General features: G+C 41.9%; 1 protein-coding gene across 1 annotated transcript in view; it reads left to right on the top strand.

Annotated features, from left to right (window-relative positions):
* The window catches only part of slc27a6 (solute carrier family 27 member 6), a gene marked incomplete at its 5' end in the record, with an annotated part of 37,929 nt that extends 18,084 nt beyond the window's left edge, over positions 1–19,845 (top strand). The window contains 9 exons of the mRNA XM_079288857.1: positions 1,268–1,477; positions 2,835–2,993; positions 8,387–8,511; positions 10,809–11,003; positions 13,918–14,008; positions 14,097–14,295; positions 16,310–16,407; positions 16,595–16,725; positions 18,837–19,845. Of these exons, the coding sequence (XP_079144983.1) occupies positions 1,268–1,477; positions 2,835–2,993; positions 8,387–8,511; positions 10,809–11,003; positions 13,918–14,008; positions 14,097–14,295; positions 16,310–16,407; positions 16,595–16,725; positions 18,837–19,013 (1,385 nt within the window). The 3' untranslated portion in view covers positions 19,014–19,845. The remainder of the gene's footprint in view (positions 1–1,267; positions 1,478–2,834; positions 2,994–8,386; positions 8,512–10,808; positions 11,004–13,917; positions 14,009–14,096; positions 14,296–16,309; positions 16,408–16,594; positions 16,726–18,836) is intronic.
* Positions 19,846–22,569: the final 2,724 nt, after the last annotated feature.

The raw sequence follows: 22,569 nt of genomic DNA, 5'->3' as shown, positions 1-22,569 counted from the left end.
TTGTCATTATGCAAGGACAAGGATGCACAATGAAATTCAGTTGTAGCCCATTTATAACACAACAGACACATGACAAAAAAAACAAAACCAGTAGTACATTCCTGTCGTGTATTCTTTTAATTTTTCATCATAAGGATGAAAACAGCATCAACAAAAACAATCCTCTGGTCAGACAATATGGCCGACATCTTCACATTAAAAACTCAACATGTGGAAAACATCGTCCATCAACTCTGACTGTTTGAGCACCAAGCATCAAGATGTAGACACAGAGTCCTCCTCCTCTGGTCCACCAGCATCCTGATGTCCGCCCGTCAAGTGCAGCTTGATCCTGGACCACGATGCATCCAGGTCTCTGTGAAGATGCAGGCTCCACAGTCACCGACCTCCTGCTGCTTTCATCCATCTTATTTTCCAGGAGCATGCTGGGTAGTGGAGTAGCCTCAGGTCCTGGCTGGGTTAGCTTAGCTTCCATCACGGCGCTCCTCTCTCTCGTCTCTGGGGCAGTTTGGTGGCGTTTGGTCCAGCAGGTCTGGTTTGTTGGTTGGCCGTGGAGCGGTGATCGTCTCAAAGTCTGCTGCACTTAAACCCCACGCCTACTTTCCAGATGTTGATGAATGTGTTCTGTTAAATGCCATTAGTGATAAACACAAATGAACAAAACAAACAACGACAAAAATGTAGCGATATTCATGGGAGCTGTACATGTACATGCAGCAATCAGTGATCAGAGGCAGCTTGTCATATAATTAAAGTAGCATAAAACTCCCTTACAAATGCACTTGTGTATTTGACCTGAATAAATGTACTTTGTTACTTTCATCCACTAGTTCATCGTCAACACTTTAACAGAAATGCCTGCATTAGCCCTGATCTCACTCCTGTGAACAAAAGATAAAATTCCAATCCGAATCCAGGAGAATAAATTTCCCCACTGCGGGACAAACAAGGGATTGATTATTTGTATTGTTATATATGACAATCAGATCATGAATATAACAGCAAACAACCTCTATGTAAATGTGGAATAATGTCTACCTGAGCAGAGAATGATGTGTGTGTGTTGTAATCTCTTTTTTCCTCTCTTTGTTGACATGGCCGTAAGCCTTTAGTTAAATTTCTTAAATTTCTTAAATGCAATTCCATGCCCCCCCCCCCCCCAAGACAAAAATGGGTCAATGTGGGTCTCTTAGAGTTCAATAAAAATTCAAACCATATTCAAAGTATCCTTGTTATGAAATATGGCTTTGCCGTCTCGATCTCCCAGGTTTAGTGGAATGTCTGGACGGCATCCTCAGCAGCCTGCTGGAGGACAACATTCAGGTGTGGGCCATGAAGAGCCAGAGCGAGCACCCGCAGGTGCACACTCTGTTGGATAAGATGGATGCTGCCTCCGACCAGCCTGTACCAGCGGTGTTACGTGCCACCACCTCCCTCAAATCCCCCACCCTCTACATCTTCACCTCTGGAACAACTGGTGAGTGTGTGTTGTTTCTACAGCTCACCAGTGACCAGTGAGGAGTGACATTTGATATCATAGTGCTCCACAAATATTCTGTATGTAACTAACTGTGTTGGAGTGCTGCTGAACAACAGATTATAGACCTACCCTCCGACCGTTTGAGCACAGAGCCACCCTTCAGCTATGTGGGACTTGACTGGTTCCGTCTTTGTGCTGTTACCACAAGATGGCTAAAGGCAAAACATGGGCTATACTCTCTTTATACTTTTATTTCAGGCGACAACCTCCGGTTCTGAAAAGTGAAGCCAATGCGGAAGTGTCTTAAAACCTGCATTCTCTTTACTGACCAGCAGGGGGTGTCTCCTCTGGTTGTATAGAAGTCTATGAGAAAATGACTGCTTCTCTCTTGATTTATTACCTCAGTAAACATTGTAAACATGAGTTTATGTCTCAAGCTCTAGTTTCAAGTCTTCTTCAATACAACATGATGTTCATTTGGTAAATGATGGTCCATTTAGAGTCAAACAGACCATAAAGCAGAGTATTATTTAGGGCGGGCTTACTGTGATTGACAGGTCTCTGCCACTACCAGAGACGTATACGTCGTCTCTGCGTCACTTCTCTGCATTCCCAAATATGGTCACTTCAGTTCATTGGTTGCCAAAAAAACTAAATCGAAAAATCACCAAACTTGAGGCTTTATGACATCATATTGACTACGTCCACTTCTTATATACGGTTATGGTTTATTGACATGTGAACACTGCCAATAACTGAACTAGCTCTGAGTAGCAATGGTGCTTCATTTTTATAGCTATTTCATAGCTTTCCTGCTCGGTTATGCCAGTACTGTTTATGTTAGTGTTATTTAAGCCTGTGAAGTTATGTACATTATGTACAAGATTTACAAGACATGTTTTGTAGAGCTATTCACAGTCATTTAAATGAGGCCTTTGCGCGCTATAATTTTGTCATTTCCACCATTTTGTGTCTGAGGACATGTTATATTGAAATAGCATTCAGTTATTGGGGCTATCCTTCTGTGACATTTCAGTTTACAAAAAAAAAACTAAACTTATCACGACCCTTAGAAAAAAAACTGTTAGTTACATTTTGGGTTTGGGTTGGATATTTGCGTCACGGTTTTTGATCGATGTCTCACTTATCTGAACATTAATGAAGTCAGAAACAATTGAATGCAGCATTGCATGACATTTTGTTGCGTTGTCATGCAGGTATCACATGGCTATGTACTCCCTCCCCATGCTAACGCTGGATTCAGCAGGGCGGCAATGCAGTTGAAATGATTATTTTGCAATATCATGTAATCATTACATTGTAATGCATAATTATGTATTTTCCTTTCCACAAGGGCTCCCTAAGGCTGCAGTGATCACTCACCTCCAGAGCTTGAAGGCAGCAGCAGGCTTTTGGGCGTTTGGAGCTACTGAAGATGACGTGGTGTACATCCCTCTGCCGCTCTACCACAGCGCAGCTTCCTTGATCGGTATCGGAGGAACCATAGAGCTGGGTAGGCCTCAGAATGTCTACACCGCTAATTCTTTCAGATTCACTGTACAGTATTTTGTAAGTGTTTCTCTTATAGTAGCTTGTCACATGATGTGTTGGTCTTACAATAAGCGTGGTCAGGCGCATTGAGCAGCGAGAGATATTGTGCCATTGACCAACAAAAAACTACCGGTAGTCTAAAGTCAGTCATCAATATTTTCCAGCTATTTAATGGGCACATTATTCATATAGTAAGAAGAACCTGCATTAGCGGGTTCACAATGGAAAAGTTTGAGCGTCAGGCACTTAGTTTCCTGGCTTTTAAATTGAATGAGAGATGACACTTTGATTGGTTTGATGATGATTAAAGTGAAATCAGCTGCAAAAAAGCGTAATATCCGTAAATTTGCAAAAATGTGGATGCATATTATGAAAATCAGGGTTTTATGAGCGTTTTTTCAGAGCACCCAAGCGGAATGAACAAAAAAACTATGCTACTATGTTTTGGTTTCATCTACGGGCATGCTGCTGCTCTCCTCTGCTCTCTGTGGCGGTGTTTCACCGCCAGCAAGGCTCAGCTCCTCACAGAATTCAAAAGTTTAAGAGAAAACAAAGAACTTGGATCTAAATAATTAAAAAGAATCTAGAAAACAAAACTGACTTCATAGGGCTTACTTTTAACTTGCAGAAGCTGAGTTGGACAAGCCCTTAATGCATTGGCATCATTCACTTTAGACCAGAGGTCTTCAACAGGGGGTCCACGGAGGTACTGCAGGGGGTCCGCGAAATCTTTGGTTGATTAGAAAATAAAAAAATATATATATATATATTTTTTTTTTCTCTAAACATGAATCTGTCCATTGTTTTAATAGTTCAGTATTGTATGAAGGATAACAGGTATCTTTATGCATGGCAGTGGCACTAATAGGCCATCACTCATTTTTCGTTTCCACATTTATGTTTAAAATGACACTGTGTGACATCAATTTGAATAGCTTGTGTGCATGATTATCATGCAATTGACAGACAATGTTGATATTGGCATTGGTATCAGCTGACACGGTGTGTTTATAAAAGGCAGTGGCACGGCCTCCCTACTCACTGTACCTGTTTAAAATGAAAACATGAATATATGAACCTGTGTATTATTTGAATAGCTTAGTATTGAATGCACAATAAAGAGGTATGTTTATACACGGTACTAGGCCCATTTAATATAAAACACAATTTTATACAACATATAAAGTTGGGGGTCCCTGCTCCATCTCTCTATCAGTTTGGGGGTCCTTGGCCTGAAAAACGTTGAAGACCCCTGCTTTAGAGCATGCGCTACAGTTCCTTTAAATAGGACCTATAACTACAACCAAAATTGAGCACTTGATCTGCTGGTGGAAGTTTTCACCTCAAAATCTGCGTTAATCGGCCAACCAGTAAATTAAAGAAGCAGAAGGACTTCTTTTTCAGATCTTACCATGTACACAGCTTGTACATGGTAAGATGTACAAGCTGTGTACATGGTATGAATGTATCTCAGTAGTGACAGTAGTGGTATTATTGTGGCAGCTAAATCTTCGAGGCCGTTGGTGCTGTGCATCAGGGTTTGAAGGTTTTTGCCTTAAAACTATACAATGTTACATCATTTTGGACCCTTATTACTAAAAATGACACCCAAAAAGCTGAAAGACAAAACTTTCTATAATTCATTATTTTATTATTTAAACATATCACTTGACTTCGTCTCAGCAGGACTCGAGCATTGAATAGATAAATTACAGCACCCTCGGTGTATATTGAATCGGCCTACTGGTGTCAAACAATTAGTCTGAAAGATTGTGATGATGATATGAAAACAAAACAAATAGCCTTTTCCTAGAGGCGCTTTTTGAAAGTAGTGTGGCCATGTGCATTATTGAGCTGACACTTTGCTGAGTCACAGTGAAAATAAAGGATCATATTAGTAAAGTAGGGTTATTTTTAATAATATAAAATATTGGGTTCCTTATGGCTGTATACATGCATATACAGCCACAGACAAATAATTATCTACTTTCAAATCTAAAACGGCCCAGCACCAGGAAATCCGGCACACTACCAGAAAGCATTAGGCAACATTTTGGTGGTCTTCGTTACATAATAGGGACAGGAGATAGACCACAGTGTAACTGACAAACAACAGTGAACCATTTGAGGACCCACTGTTCCATAACTAGTGGCTTAATGAGAGGATTTAGAGCAAGAAGTGGACACTGAAGACTATTATGGAGAATACTTTTGTTTTTGGTCATGGTTGCTGTGTTTGCCCTCTTCATAGAATGGTCCACTGTGTGAGCCTTGCTTTTGGAAAAGCAGCAAATTCTTATCAGCTATCCTATTGATGAATCTTTGGCTTCTGCATTGGATCCAACTGCTACAAAAGTTCAAAGCTCAACGTCCTTCACTGGTAGAGATAAACATCCCGACAGGTTGTGCTAACAAACCTTGGTGAGGCCGGTGTCCTGGCAGATTTATGTTGAATAGTATGTAGACACATTGGGCTGGCATTGTCAGGCCAGACGTACACCTGCCTGGACTCACAAGTCAGCCTCTGAAAAGCTTCGCTAAGCTAGAGTCTGAAGACAGTGTACCTGGTTTCATTGCTAAAACTGTGTGGAAGTGATTATAGAGTTTTTTAAAAACTTGATAGAACCAATACAACGTCTTGTGGTGGACCCAGTGACATGCAGAAGTTGTGTGCTTGTAAACACTGTTGTAGCAGAACCACTTGCACAGAACAGTTGCAGCGGCAGCTGCTCTGCTAACGAGCTAACAAACACACACAGACAGTTCACGCACTGTAGCGGCTGTTCAAAGTTTAAAAAATAGAATTAATCTCGGAGCTCTCCCACCAGTAATTGGCTCCTGAATGTACACCCTGTATGTCCCCGCTCATGTAGATAAACGATTAGCCTTTCTGAATCTAGGACATGTAAGGGGTGTAGGTTTGTTAGCGGCTGTTCTTCCCGCTGTTCTAGCAACAACTTTGCATTTAGTAATCCCCAGATATTTGCGATTTGGTCCCCGATTGTCTGGTATTGCAAGACTAACACCAGCCAAGACGATACTAAACCCCAAACATTCGCCCTCTCAGTTTATGTATATATATCATGGAATAACCCAAGGCTGTCCTTTAAGAGGTGGCTGTTTGGTACCAATGGCTAAGACTTTTAAAACTGGGAATTGTCGAAAGAGTTATGTAGTATACAAAATAAAAGTTGTAGAACAAGCTAGCTAACAAATTAGCTTGCAATTTCTGCCTCCAAATACAAGACTGTGTTAAAAAGTTAGCTGGCTAGCCTTCACTTTTACTTTGTTAATAGAACACAAAACACAGTCAACAATGTTATATTGTAATGTTGGAGAGGAAGACTGCCCTCTTAAGACTGAGATGAGCTGGTAGGACTGAAAGTCAGCTAAATAACATCAAGCTGTCTGTGAACCACAAGGTAACATTGGCAGACACTGTGCGTGTTATTTGTAATAGATTAGCTTAGTAAGCCAAAGAGAATGTCACACTGGATACTTTGTACCTAAGTTTCAAAATACATAAGCCAATCATTATTTGTTCTGTTTAAGGTATCCTCCCCACTGCAAATAGGCTAGACAGTGGCTGAATTGCACCACAAGTTGTAAAGTCACGACAATCTTTATCAAGAACCATGACATTTTATACACCCTCAAATAAGGTGACTCATGTCTGTCATGGCTGCTGTGACATTTCCAATTACCTGTCGCTATGAAACTGCCAGCACATTTACTGATGTAAACAACAAAAGTGTTCCTTGAGTAAAGAACTGAACAAACGTCTGTATTTATGGTCCGTTTGTGATGAAATGTCATGCCCTCATCTCCTGATCCGATAATAATACCAATCAAACGTGATCACAAAACATGACAGACATATTATACTCTGATCTACAACAATAAGTAAAGACATTCTTTGCTTGTTGTCTCCTATATTATATGTTGTGATTTTGCAAATAAATCAGCAAATTAGACATGCATGGATCATGTCTACAATGTCGAAAAGTAAATATAGAGTGTGTCAACATTTTGCAGTGTCATTAAACTTTGATCTTTCCATTATAGATAAGTCCCAAGTCCCAGTTTCCATCAGACAGCCACAGATCATATCCAGGTCTCTCTAATCATATATGACGACAATCAGTTAACCAGCTTTTTCCAGTAAACTGGTTTCTTAACTGTATGTCCACCCCTCTGCCAGAGAGCCCCACCAGATTGCAGCCAATCCCCCTCTCAGCAGAGCGAATGATACGCTGATGGTGATGGAGGAGCAGAGGATGGACTCGATGATGGCAGTGTAGAAGTGCACCATTATTGTCTTTGGCAGGTTGAACTTCTTCAGTTGCCTCAGGAAGTACATCCTCTGCTGAGCCTTCTTGGTGATGGAGCTGATGTTAAGCCCCCACTTGAGGTCCTGGGTTATGGTGGAGCCCAGGAAGCGGAAGATAGGGACAGGTGGGAATGCATTCTTGGGAAATCCACAACAATCTCCACTGTCTTTAGAGCGTTGAGTTCTAAGTTGTTAAGTCCGCACCAGGTCACCAGATGGTCACTCTCCCACCTGTAGGCGGACTCATCCCCACCAGAGATGAGTCCAATGAGGGTGGTGTCATCCGAGAACTTCAGGAGCTAGAGGGTCACCAGTTCCAGTCCCCGTATGAATCGAGCATGGAGTGTGGCCACTTTGCCTCACTGCAGAGTTGCCCCTTGAGCAAGCCACCGAACCCCACCGTACCATCCTGATGGATTGGTTAAATGCAGAGATAAATTTAATTTCTGCTGGGTACAATTGTGTGTGACATAAGTTGATTTACATTTGCATACAGGTAACCAGGTTTCTAATCCCTTTTTACAAGTTTGCATGTGCAGGACAAGAGAGCTCATTACACGAACATGAATTAAGTTGTTTTTTAACTGCTCATTTTCTATTTATTTTTTGATAAATTCACACGTCTGCCCTCCTGTCCTCTCTGTGCTGTCAGTCTGCTCCAAACACAGACACCAAAAAACATACAGTATATACACTTTTACCTTTTAAACATGTCAGAAGACGCTTGCATGTCTTTCACCTTTAGCATTGTGTTGTGAGTGCATCTTCGCAAAAGAACAAGAGATTTAAACAGTACATGGACCTGCATAGTAACACAACGCTCTACAGCACCTCTTGTTACGCTCTGTCAGCAAAATAATTCAAACATATTTTACATCGTACATTGTATATGGGAAATAAATACCAATCTATAAATATGATTCAAGCTTCTTATTTGCATTGATGAACACTTGGAGTGGATAAAGCTGGTATTTAAAATAGGAGAATATGAGAATTGAATGTCATTGGTATCTGTTCTACCACAGGTGCGACCTGCGTCTTAAAGAAGAAGTTCTCAGCCTCCCAGTTCTGGAATGACTGTAGAAAACACAACGTTACTGTTTTCCAGTATATCGGTGAACTCTGTAGATACCTCTGCAACCGGCCCAAGGTAATGTGCTGTTTGGCATTCAACTTGAAAGTGTTAATAACCTCTTGCAAAAATAATATCAGGCATGTCTCTGCTCGGGCACACTGACGGCACCAAAACGCTTAATTTCTGGTTCAGTTTGGATAACATTTCTGTTAACCACCGAAATGAAAATATACTCTGTGGAAAACTTTCTGGTTTGCTATGAAACAAATAAAGTACCTTTAGTAGTGTGCCCCCATTCTGGCAACGTATCTTGATAGTAATTCCCTCCTTTCTGTGTGATTGTTGAATATGAATTTGAAGTCAAGTTTAGAAAGTGCTTTGTCTTCTTTCTGATGGACTGACACCTAAACCATTGATCTTCAAAGTACCTCAAAGTTTTCGTCTTTCCTAAACTGTTTATTCTGTACTTACTGCTGTTATCATCTCAACAGGACCTTCCACCATGTTATTCACATTTGACACCGGGCTAGAAAACAGAATGACGGAGCAAGTGAGTTAGAGTAGAGCAACGGGGAACAAAGCGTCAATGCTTTACACTCCTTTACAGTCACTGCCACTTGTGAATCCGATAAGTAAAATTGTGCACAACTGTAGCAGGAAGACAAGCGGGGCCTTTGTTTTGTGCTGTTTGCATCCTCCCATTGGTGGACGCTCAGACATGCACGCACACACAGTGTGAGGGCCGATCTCATTGCCACTTGAGGCTGGACTCAAAGTCCCCTTTGTCCACTCTCTCTCTGTTATTCGGCTGCGTGGGTGGAAGGCTGGCAATGACTGTCCTCGCTGCTGATTGGCAAATTAAAAATGTGGACACGCAAGCGTAAGTACCATTTACCGCCGGCATGCTGTCTTATGCAGTGACCATTGAGCAATCATGGCAGATACCATGCACGCATTTTCTGTTATTTTTCCAATTTTGTTTTTCATGATCAGGTGTGCAGAAGTGTTTATGGTATACTTTTTGCATTTCACATGCCAATGTAGTCGTTATTCTTTAATTCTAATGAAATCGAATTATTCAATAAGTAATGCGATGAAACCATTCTCAGTGCATATTTCCCAGTTTGTACATCCTCGATTCCTTTCCTTGCCTCTTCTCACGTCTTAGTCCCCGCCTACGGGAGATGCGAGGGTGGAGCCTCGGAGCCGCCAATTTAAAGATACGTCAATTAAATATCACGTGATGCAGATGTCATTTGTTTTGTTATAATTTATTAATTAATGATCTCTATCAGATGAGCATAGCAGTGTTCATTTCAACTAATATATTTACTATTAATTTCATTCATGAAAAGAATGTTCAGATGCTATACATTTACACACACACACACACACACACACACACACACACACACACACACACACACACACACACACACACACATATATATAAGGGCTGTAATGAATATATAATAAAGCTTTTGTTTCATTGTGTGAAGCCCTACAAATGTTTGTGTGAAAAGTGCTGTACATAGAAAGTGACTTATTGTGTATATAATTGAGTCATATTTATATTATATATATCTTGTCTATCTATTTATGACAACATGAAATACAGCAAATTAGTGCTGAAGGCAAGAGAATGTTGCCACTGATATAATAATTTGACGACAGCAGCTGTTTGCCCTTGTAAACATCATGTCAGGATTATAGCAGGTGAATTGGATGCATACATTCAACATAATAACAGAAGTGATGTCATTAAGGTCAGGCCTCTTTTGTTTGTTTACGGATGCCCAAAAGACTTCCGTAAAGGCTACACAGTTGTATCTTCGCTTATAGCTCCTACAAAAGCCTCCTCGCTCCTCCAGATGAATTTTAGGAACTGGGATGTACTTCAAGATGCAGCACTGAGATTGATTTCCGGATCACAAGCCGGAGGAGCGAGAAGACAAGGAGGCAGAAAATTGGGAAATTAGAAAAGGCCCTATGTCTGGCCACGCTGTTAATAGATACGCCAGTTATTCTTCTTCTGTTATCTGACAGAGTAGTTGCTTAAGGTGTGTTGGCCGCCTCTGGTGGTCAATACACGCAGGGCTGGATTACCAACCAAGAAAAGTCAGGCAACTGCCCCTCTGCTCCAGACCCTCAGGGGCCCCAAAGGCCCCATGCTGATTGTCATTCAGTTAGTGTGTTGTTAAGTCATTTTGTTTGTGTGTTCCCATCATTGCTTTGCTTGTTACACACACACTAGATTATTTTTCTCGAGGGCTACAGTTTAACAGCTCGTTGCCTAATGTCATGGAGAAATGATAAGTTGTCAACCGTCAGATCTACTTGCTCATGTCATCTCTTCCCTCTCTCCCCGTCAGACGGCAGCGGATCAAGTTCACAAGGTGCGGATGGGAGTCGGGAACGGGCTGCGGCAGGACGTGTGGCGGGAGTTCCAGAGTCGCTTTGGAAACATTAAAATGTGCGAGGTGTACGGCTCCACCGAGGGAAACCTGTGTTTCATGAACCACATCGGCAAGATCGGAACCGTGGGCCGCTCCCACTTCTTCTACAGGGTGAGTACTCGGTGACCTTAAAGGAATGCTTCGCCCACAAAATGACCGTTCTCTCATTTACTCACCCCCTTAAATTCTTTAAGGAAACAAGAGTTTTTCTCGCATGCCGTTTTTTGTGAGGTCTGCAAGATGTGAAGATTCCACAGAAGTAGTAATTGTGAGCACAAAACCAAAAGCCCCACAATGTCACACCCACTGATCTCAGAAGTGAAGATGCTACTCCACCAAAAAGATGGAGATGTTGTTAGTATAGTTAGGTAGTTAGTTAGTAGCAGGCTTTAAGAAACAGCAACCCATTCAGCTCCCTCTATTCCACCATATCGGCTGAATAAAACATTGCGAGGTATTCATTAAAACCAGTGGTGTATAGTAACGAAGTAGAAATACTTTGTTACTGTACTTAAGTCATTTTTTGGGGTATCTGTACTTTACTTTACTACTTATATTTCTGTTGACTTTTACTTTTACTTCACTACATTTTGCAAAGAAAACTGATACTTTTACTCCGATACATTTCCCCTGAAACCTTCGTTACTCGCTACAAAATCAAATCTATCTTTAGAAACAAAATGAATCATGAGAGCAGCGTCGGGGACTGCGGTGGAACACAGACTGCAAGCAAGCAGGTTTGGTGAATCAGTGGTCCTAGCAGCAAGTTAAATCATTGGTTAATCACATTAATGCACAATTGCAAACAAGTGCTCTCAAAGCCGCGGCGTTTTGATTCCCAGTGATGCCAGGATGCTACATGCTATAAGCTAGCGGGCGACTACCTGAGTATAATTCCACTCTACGATGACTGATTTCATGATGGAAGCAGAAATGGAAGCACATGCTACTCCCGAAACAAACGACGGTGGTGACGAAGACCAACACCAGTGGATCGCTAGCGAGTTAGTGAGCTGAGGAAGTGTTGACAGTTGTGCAGCACTAGTTGGCTAACGTTAGCTATAGCTAGCCACCACACCATAGGATTGACGGGAGCCGAGAGAGCGCAGCGTTAGCGTTAGCATTAGCGTTAGCATTAGGGAAATCCTTCGCAGCTGTGTGCAAGCTGTCTGTGACGCTGAACACACCTCTACCCGCCTCAGCGGCCTGTGAAAGGCTATTTAGCATTGCAGGACTAGTCTTCAGCCCAAGAAGAGCGAGACTGAATTCAAACCATTTTGAAAACCAACTTCTTTTGAAGATGAACAGGACATTTTTCAGTTTCAAGTAATGACTGGGTTGCTGCTTTAGTATTGATCATGTTTTGATATTGGCATCATGTTGTGGATGATCAGATGGAGTTATGATGGTAGCAGTCGCCCAATTGCAGATTCAGCTTGAGCAAAACCTTTGCCTATTGTGTTCAAATCAGGCCCATAGGAGTTTACAAGGCAGGTGTCCTTTCTCACAACACTAACCTGATGCATCAAGAAAATTAAGAACGCGTTTGGAGTCTCTCACATGCAAACTCAGTGTTTCTGAAAACTTGCTAGATTTTAAAGGAATATCTTTCAATAAGAGAAAAGTTCATTCTCGAGTAGTTTCGTATAAAACATTAAAAGAATACTTCCACCGCTATTTTTGGGCCTTTCAGTTGCATCTCACGTTCTAATCTCGGTGAGAACTGAGCAAACGCCATTCACTGATAAAGACCCTGAGATGAATATATCCTATAAAACAAGGTCCCTGAACTCAAGTATTCAAGTATTCCACATGATATGGATGTAATCTTTGTTTTCCTTTGTCATCAATAACCAACCATCAACCGTGTCAGGAGGGCTAACGTTAGCCAGCTCTCTCCATAATGTTTCCTAATACTACCAGGAGGTGGTGCCAAATTCTATATGCTTCTATAAATCTGGACCATTATAAAGGTTCCTGGATGAGATTTAGAAAATAGTTACATTTTCAGCCTGCTACTACCATTAGAACAAAACAGTTTTGCAGTTGCTCAGACACTTGTCACAGCAGACATGTTGACATGTTACAGCAGGAAAGACACCACTGTAAATAATAACTTCAGTAATAATAATACATTTTATTTGTATAGCGCTTTAAAAGGTACTCAAAGACACTTTACATGGTAAAAACAGAAACAATATAATTAATTACAGTAAAAACAACATAGATGTAAGAAATAACACGAGAAAAAATAGAAAAACATACATAACTGACTTTACAGGTTAAAAGCAGTTGAAATAGATGAGTTTTAAGTGCAGTTTTTAAAGTGGCGAGTGACGGAGAATGTCTAAGGTGCTGGGAGAGAGTTCCAGAGGGAGGGGGCAGTGATGGAGAAGGCCCTGTCCCCCCAGACGGGCAGCTGAGTTCTGGATGTATTGTAGTTTGTTGATGATTTTGGTGGGTGAGCCGTACAGGATGCTGTTGCAGTAGTCCAGTCGAGAGGTGATGAAGGCGTGGATGAGTGATGGTGCGCGTGAGTTTGGGTTCTGGGATGAGGATGTCGATCTCCATGATGACGGCTAGGTGGTCGGAGACGGTGAGGTCAGAGCAGGAGAGGTGGTGGATGGTGATTCCAGGTCCACTATGTCCAGGATGTGACCGCGGTTGTGGGTGGGGAAGTCGATGTGTTGAGTGAAAATGAAGCATATAAGCATGTCCAGAAATTCTGTGGTTTTACAGTCTGAGGAGTCGATGTGGATGTTGAAATCACCGAGCAGCAGGATGGAAGGTGAGATGGAGCAGAGCTGGGTAAGGAATTCAGATAGGTCGGAGAGGAAGGCAGGGTTGGGTTTGGGGGGGGGGGGGGAAGATAATAAAGGCTTATTTTCCAGTTCGTGTCAGAATGCCTGCTGTCAAAAGTATCTGATTTTGAGTCTGAAGTTTTTTGTGGGTGATTCCATTCATCACTTTAGATTTGAATGCCTCTGGGAAATGTAATGATATTTTCTCTTTATTTTGTGTGCAGCTCTTGTTCAAGTACGATATGGTGAAGTACGACATGGTGAAAGATGAAGCAGTGAAAGATGCGTATGGCTTCTGTCAGCGAGTGGAAAAGGGTAAGAGAGATCTGCACAAAAGATCTGTCCTTTAAGATTGTTCATTCTTTGAAAGTTGAATCCACCTGACCTTCTGTCCTGTTCCCAGGTGAGACGGGGCTTTTACTGTCCAAGGTGAGCACCTTGAGCCCGTTCTTTGGCTACGCTGGAAGCAAGCAGCTGACAGAAAATAAGCTGATGAGAAACGTGTTTGTGAAGGGAGACGCCTACTTCAACACGGGCGACCTCATGGCTGAAGACCAGGAGGGCTTCATCTGCTTCAGAGATAGAGTGGGAGACACCTTCAGGTACAGTGGGACGGGATGTATGGAGATGTCTTTTCTGCAGGTACCAACCGAACACCGAGGCCTTCGTAGTCTTTCATTGGTCTTTAAAGGGTAACTTCTGTATTTTTTAACCTGGACCCGATGATCCCATGTTTTTTTGTCTAAGTGATACTGGGGACAACAACCATTTTTTAAATTGGTCCAGAATTGAGCATTGAGTGAGAAGAGCGCTGCAGCCACTAAACATGGTGCAATGAAATCATACTGGACAATTCCTCACCGTCGGTTTACATCCACTTACAGTGCTTGTTTTTGCCACTGACACGCTCAGATTGTTATTATAAGTGTCTTATTATAAGAGGCACAACATGGGGAAATATGATTCAGGTTTAGAAATACCAAAGCTACCCTTTAAAGCTGAGTATAAACGCCCTGTACGTGCTCGTAGCTTACGCAGCTCTGTCCACATGTTGAAGTGTCCTTGAAGGAAACACTCAAAATTGCATTCTAATTTCTGTATATGTGGGCAATGTTTATGTTCTAAATGTGTGAATGTGAATATGAGTGCAGTATTAATACTATTTCAGTTTGATGACATTAAGGTGTGCTGCATGTGATGTCTTTGAGTGAGAAGCAGTTGTTACATGCGGTAGTGTGTCGAAGAAGAATCCTTGTTGTTTTTTTGTTCGAGTTTTGTCTGAGTTCAGACAGACTTCAAACGGACGGCATCTCCGGTTCTGAAAAGTGAAGCCAATGCTTCATGTCTTAAACTTGCATTCTCTCTACTGACCACCAGGGGGCGACTCCTCTCGTTGAATAGAAGTCTATGAGAAAATTACTCTACTTCTCTCTTGATTTATTACCTCAGTAAACATTGTAAACATGAGTTTATGGTCTACATCTCTAGATTCAAGTCTTCTTCAATACAGCATGATGTTCATTTTGTACATTATGTCCATTTACAGTCAAATAGACCAGTGATTCTTAACCATAGCGCCACCTAGAGGGCCGCGAAAAACTTTCAGTTTTGCACCTGTGGGCCGCGAGGGCCGCGGGACCGCATAGGTTATCAATTGAAGACACCAGAGATATTACTGTTATCCATGAGACGCTCAGTTACAATACAGCTTCCCACCACCTGGTGGCGGTAATGCGTCAGTCAGTTGTTTAACAAGCTGCAATAAGCAGAAGAAGACACTCAGCTAGCCGCTAGCCTGTAGCGACAGTTATGGATAAGTTATTAAAAAGAAAAAATGAAGACGACAGTGGTGCCATACCCCCCAAAAGTCTAAATGTGTGTGCAAGTACAACCCTGACTTTCTTAAGTACGGCTTTGTGAACGGAGGCAACGAGGCAGAGCCGAGGGCTCAGTGTGTGGAATGTGAGCTAATGCTATCAAACGAAGCTCTGAAGCCTTCAAAAATAAAGCGACACCAAGCGACGAAACATCCAACGCTCGTGGGAAAGTCTGTTGGGCTTCTTGTTGTGTATGCAGGTTTACATACACATGATAATAAATGTCTTTGTGATCATCACATTCTATCATCTCATTTATTTAACAAGGGTTTTGCCTGTTCAACACCGGCGTCCTCCATCCCCTCCCCTTCCGGTCCTACGGCTTGTTTGCGCAAATACGTCACAAAACATGTCCGTGTTTGGTATCCCAGCATGCCCAAAATCCTCTTCTTTGCAAAGAAATCATCGATTTTCTTTCATTTCTTATGGGTTCTCCACAAACTGCAAAATGAACCCTGAAGCTGTAGAACATATTGGTATTTTTGGCTTACTGAATTTGACACAGTATGTATTGGGACACACTAAACCTTTTTCTGGCACACTAAGTATTATGGGTATTGAAACATACAGGTAGTTTCCCAGTACAACATGCTGGTTTGTCTTTGTTGAATACAGAAATAAAACCATGCTACAGCGTCCACCTGTGTTTCTGGATCTTAAAAACAATATATTTGACTTTCAAATTTTCAGTTTCATATGCAGGGTCTATTTTTTAACCGTCCTGTTTCCCTGATTTCAGGTGGAAGGGTGAGAATGTAGCGACGACGGAGGTAACGGAGATGCTCGGGCTGGTGGATTTCATCCAGGAAGTGAATGTGTATGGAGTGGAAGTGCAAGGTATGTCATAGACGCCTTTGAAAACTTCCAGCACAGATGTTTTCAGAATAGTGCCACATTTACTATTAAATTTAGTACTGCAGTAATTTGCAGCTAAGTGAGCCGTGCTGTTTCTCGTACCGGTCCTGAGAATAATGACAAACACAGAGCTGGAGAGCGATGACATTGAACTGTGTTGTCCACACAGGGCACGAGGGGAGAGCGGGTATGGCCGCCGTGATTGTGAGACCGGGCCTCGCGTTCGACGGCAAGAAGCTGTTTGAGCATGTGATGAGCGACGTCCCGGCTTACGCTCGCCCGCTGTTCATCAGGCTCCAGGTAACGAGCACGCCGACACACTGGATCTGCACCTGGAGTATGTTGATGAGTGTTCTTCATAAAAGGGACTGTAGGGGAGTTTACATTCATTCTGGTTTATTAGAGGCTTATTAGACACCTGATCTCAGGCAGGTACGCCTTCAGGGGGGTCAAAGGGTTCAGATGAACCCAGTAGTAAGTACATTATTTCCCTCTGAATTGCAGTCGCGGAGTAGAAGTATAAAGTAGCACAGTACTTTTTCACGGAAATTCTCTTGAAACACTAGAAGCAAACATAAATAGAAGCTTGGACACTGATGGACAAAGTCGGCAGCGACCGTCTCCTCGGACAGAAGGAAAGCTGACCCTTACGGCTTTTCAGAAAACAAAGAAACTCGTTTCCATTGGCTAGCACAGCTCAATCTACAGCTCTTTCAACCCTCTGACTATTGTGAATGTGCTATTTCACAAAAGCACATTCCTTCCATGATGCGTATGTCTTAAACCAACCAACTCAGATATTTGATGAATTCTACGCTTACAACTTGAGGAAATGTACTTTGTAAAGTGTTAAGTCCTACCCGGGTTAAACTGACTGTATGAATGCAGTCCGTTCACACTGTGCAGGGCAGCAGCATGTCATGTGCTTGGTCAGTGTGCGTGTTACGCCCTCTAGTGTCCATTAGATGCCAGTACCCTGAAAAGAATTGTGAATAAGACCGAATGAATGCAATGAACACTGTGAGGTGGGACATTGTTATTGAGCTCACGGTTGTTTGTCACATCCATCTTTGAAGACAACAAACATCACTGTTTTTTACAATGACTTTAAATTGATAGAACATTCACATTATTCTCAATCAGTGTTTCATTAATTGGTGATTGAACCAGACAGTACAAACAAGAGCGAGAGCAATCAAGGTTCAAGTTAGTGAACCTATGTGGACTTTATAACTGTTTATATTACGTCACATGACTTCCTCCTTTGCTTCCATCATAATTATTACAGCCACAAGTTTTTTTTGTATGCGTATCAGTTATCAACTGGCCCATATCTATTAGGCTAATATCTGCTGATGAAGCCCATTCAGTCAGCTGGGACTCGTTAGTGTGTTAACTAGGAATCTTAACTGTAACTGTAGATGTGATTCTGCTATCAGCACTCGTCCTGTCATGTCTGAATCTACACACACATGAAATTTCACATCTGCATTTAACGTTAGGAGCAGTGAGCTGCTGGAAAGAGCCCGGGGAGCAACTTGGGGTTCAGTGTCTCATTTAAGGACACGTTGACATTCAGACAGGAGGAAACGGGATCAAACTGTGGTTGAAGGAGCACCCGCTCCAGCCCCTGCACCACAGCCACACCTTTAAAAAAAAAAGGAGCAGAAACCCCACCTCTTTTTTAATAGTTTATTCTCTGCAGTCGATATATATATATATATATATATATATATATATATATATATATATACACACACATTCATTAATACATGGTTAGGGAAATTTAAAATGTCATCATACAGTTTGCATAACCTTTCAATCATATTTCGGTGTTCACGTTGTTCCCCATTGTCATTAATAATGTCCTATCAACAGTGCTGCTGCTGTTTGGCAGTTTAAAAAAAATTTAAGACAGAGTCTATGCCATCCTTAATTAGGATTAGTTAGTCAGGACGATTTAATAATAGCATAATTCCCAAGAGAAGATGGGATTTCTTCCTAAATGCAATTAGGAAACATGTTTCTGTAAATCCCGAATGAAGTTTCTGTATCGAGCCCCCTGAACTCTATCGCTCATGTCTCGAGCTGCAACTGCGACAACTATTCGCATTCATCTTTTATTAAATCCTCAATTATTTTCTCAGTTAATGAATTAACTTCCTGTGTCACAATGTCAACCAAAAGTCTATATTTTTCAAACTAGCCTAAACAATTTACCAGTTATGAAAATTGTTGCCGATTAATGTTTTGTTGATCAACTAATCGTGCGCATGGCAGTAAAATACGTCAGCAGTGATGCATCACTAAGTGTATCACTGTGGATCCCAACTAAAGTTCCAAACATTGGACAGTTCATGCTCTATAGAGAACGTATTGAAATGACACTGATTGTTGTATTTTGTCCTCAGGAGGTCATGGAGATGACGAGCACCTTCAAGCAGCAGAAGTTCCAGCTGGTGCAGAGCGGCTTCAACCCCTCTACGATCTCTGACCTCCTCTATGTGTTGGACTACCAGCAGGAGAGCTACATTCCTTTGACGGACAGCGTCTACCGGAGCATCCTCATCGGAGAACGCAAGCTGTAGAACTCTTAGTACGGCCGTGAAGCCCAGCGAGGGATGAAGGCAGCGCTGCCAGCTGCAGCACGTTGTGTCCCACGGAACCAGTGAGCCCACAATCATGTTCAGTGAAGTACTGCGGTCTGAAGGGAAAGCCTTCGTCTAGTTAGTGTTCATGAATTCATGAAGTCAGTACATTTGAATGGGGATAAGAATTTGCCCTTCATTTACATATTAAATGGAAATATTTGACAGATTTGTTAATGATAAGTTAGAGTTGTTATTAAGGTTGAGATGTTGGTTTACACTATGGGTCTTTATTAATGATTATTGAATTCATAATTGTTGGAAGGATTATTCTTCAGTATTCAAGTGTTTAATCGTTTTACTCACATATGGGCTAAATTTATGGATAGATTAATAATAATAATAATAATTATAAATGAATGGACTGTAATATATACAGTTATTTTTAATGGTCTTGCTGCATGGATTAAGAGGGTACATTGTCATTTCATAATTCCCATAAAATCCATTTAAAGTGCCTTAATTGCTTCAGTACTAAAGGATACATTGATGGTCCAACATTTTGAGAAGTAAAATTCATGAATGTGTTTTTTTTAACTTACAAACAAATAAATTGTTCACAGACGTTTTTGCTACTTGGCAAATATATAGTTTTAACATCTGTCGAATTATTTAAAATGTCTTTGTGAATCTTTCCAACAAAATCAACATTTTTATCCAGAGATATTTTTTTCACTAATTTTACTGATTTAGCAAATTCCGACGTTCCGTTGACCGATCACAGCAAGAATGTGTTTATTTATGAAACAGAAGTTGAATATTGTCTTGACTGAGAGATATTTTGAATATGAAGAGCCCAAAAGTGGCCAGATATTCAGCCATATCAAATGTTTTCTTTTAATTCTGTCAATTAAAAGCCTGTATTTACTCTTTTCTTCTTGTTTTGCTGTGTTTGGCTCCTGGGAATCAGCAAAGAGCCTTCGGCACAGTTCAAGGGGCAGCTGTGCAGAAACCGGTACATAGAGGATCATAAAACAAGATTGAAATAAAAGGCCAGGCCATTAAGTACCTTAAACACAAAGAGAAGCACTTTAAACTTCTAAAAGATACGGGTATCCAGAACACGAGTTATATCATCTCTCATTTGAGTTTTGATTAAATTCCTGGCAGCAGCAACCTGACTGGTCCTTAACCGTGATCCTTTGTACAGCTGTTCAGAACACCCTCCAACAAACACCTCAGTGGGGACCAAAGCTGTGGACCGACCCACATCCGTAGACGCATGGCTCTAACATGGCTAAAAATATGACAATACATGACATGATAACATTGTCTTATGTTAACAACCTTATTAATTATACTGCATAGTACATGCAAGAAATTGATAGACAAGCCTCTGGTTATAGTAAATCATCCAAATGTATTTACTGAATCAATATGTACTGTGAAGGGAAGCTTGGTCCCAGCTGAATGTCCCCATGAGGAGCTATGTCACATGAATATAAAGCTATGAAAAGAAGAGTTTTTTTGGGGGGAGGATGGGCTGCATTGATTTACAGCAGTGAATACATCAGTATGCTTCAAACCAAGTGCCTGTCGGAGCTGAAAGCGCCTGAAAAGCCTTTGGTGGTCACAATTTGTTTTTACGTTCCAAAGTAGAAGAATGACAATCAAGGTCTTGGTACAGATGAAGTTGGTAGAATGAAGCCGGAGATAGACTTTAACGCATTCACGAGCGTATAAAGCTGTCTCGCGTATCCTGCTGCCGTTTGAAGCATACTGAGGCCTTGAACAGGAGGAGGGGACTGTTCACGAGAACCAGGGGGTTATGGGAGTAAAACAGTCCTGTGTCATTTCAATCAGGAGAGACTTGTTTCATAATTTAACAATGATTTATTATACAAGCGTCAAATATGAAAAGTGCAAAGTCTTTGGCGATTGGACTCCATCCTGAAGTACGATCACCGAGGGTAGGGATACTGAGGTCCAACAGGCCTAACCCCCCCTGGAGTCCAGACACTGGTGGTGGTGATGACAGGAGTCGCTGCTATCTGATGATGAATCAGGAGCCTGACTGTGATGCTGGCTGGAGGCGACTGGGGTGGAGGCGGGTTGCATCTGCTTAGCTGCAATGACACCTGACAGCAGCAGAGAGGAGAACACTATTTAAAGATTGACAGCAACGATATGATTGGCTTGAGGACCCGGTGTGCCGAATCTGGTTGGTTACTTAAAAGTGCACGCCCCCAATCAGCTGATAGAGTACTTACAAGGAGAGGAAAGACAGCGATTACTAGTGAGTGTCTTCCTGATTGAACTTGCGCTTGAGCTACATTTAAATGTGGGGAGAGCGTTTAACCTGCGGACATCAGGAAGGAGAGGTGGAGGTCAGGACCTGCTGGACTGTCAAGTATGTTATCTGAGAGAGACATCTACACACGTGATTGTTCTTCGTCCATTCCATAACGCATACATGTGGCATACAGCGGCAATACTTTCAGCACCTGACATCTACGTCAGCCATCTGAACAAACATCTCTTCAGATTTGGATTCCTGTGGTCTATGACAATCCAACCAGTGGGAACAAGTCTTTCACAGCACTACATCCAGAGGTGACTGTTTTTAAGTAATCAGAGCTACAGGTGAACATCAACCCACGTGATTTATAGTTTAAACAAATGAAACCTTCAGAAACATCATTATTTACAGTGAAGAGCTGCAGGAATAAAACACAGAAATGAATTCTTGCACTTCAATGTTTTTTTTAATGGGTTTTTGATTCGATGCCTGAAATGAGGTACATTCAACATAAACTCCAAGACATTTACATGTTTTATTCTATGACATATGTTGAACACGGTGGAGATTTTGCGAAGTCGTGATGTTTCTACCAGCAAAACCGTTGTTTAAATCAGGCATATGACTCTGAGGCTCTGAGGCGGTTGTCCAAAACCCCTGTGATGTGTACGGGTGGGCGCACACTCATTCTCCTATACACACACACACACACACACCCCCACCCCATCAGGCGGGCTTCTCGGTTCAGGGGAAGTCCAAGAGCTGAGCCAGCAAATTCACACAAAGAAGGAAGATGGCGGCTTGGAGTTCCCCGGGAGAAGGAGGGGGGGGGGGGCAGCCATCGCACCCCCGTGAAGTCCGGGGAGCCGGAGGCGGTGTGAGGCATGAGAATATAGGTCATTAGTCTAGAGAAGAAAGAAGGGAAAACCCCGGACGGAGTCATAAGGACCGAGTCAGCGGTTTCAGGGAAAAGCTATAGGGCGGTCAGATCAGTAAGATTAGCCTGGGGGAAGCATAAATAAACTTAGCCTTGACAGTGGCGGCATTAAGTCTGCGGGGGAGCTCTTTTCGACACACGAAGGCAGACCTGGCTTTCAAAGATTACGCTGAAGTAAGGGTTTTTGTGTCATCAATCAAGTGATGTGAAGGGTAGGAATCCGTTTGAAGTCAGACATCTGAGGCCCGGACGAGTATATAGGGGCAGTTTTGAAACAGCAGAAAGACCTTGAAGCAGCTTTGGAGAAGGAGTTGGAAGGA

The sequence above is a fragment of the Melanostigma gelatinosum genome (genome assembly GCF_949748355.1).
Source record: "Melanostigma gelatinosum genome assembly, chromosome: 18".
Classification (NCBI taxonomy): Eukaryota; Metazoa; Chordata; class Actinopteri; order Perciformes; family Zoarcidae; genus Melanostigma; species Melanostigma gelatinosum.
This window is presented reverse-complemented; position numbering and strand designations above follow the sequence as displayed.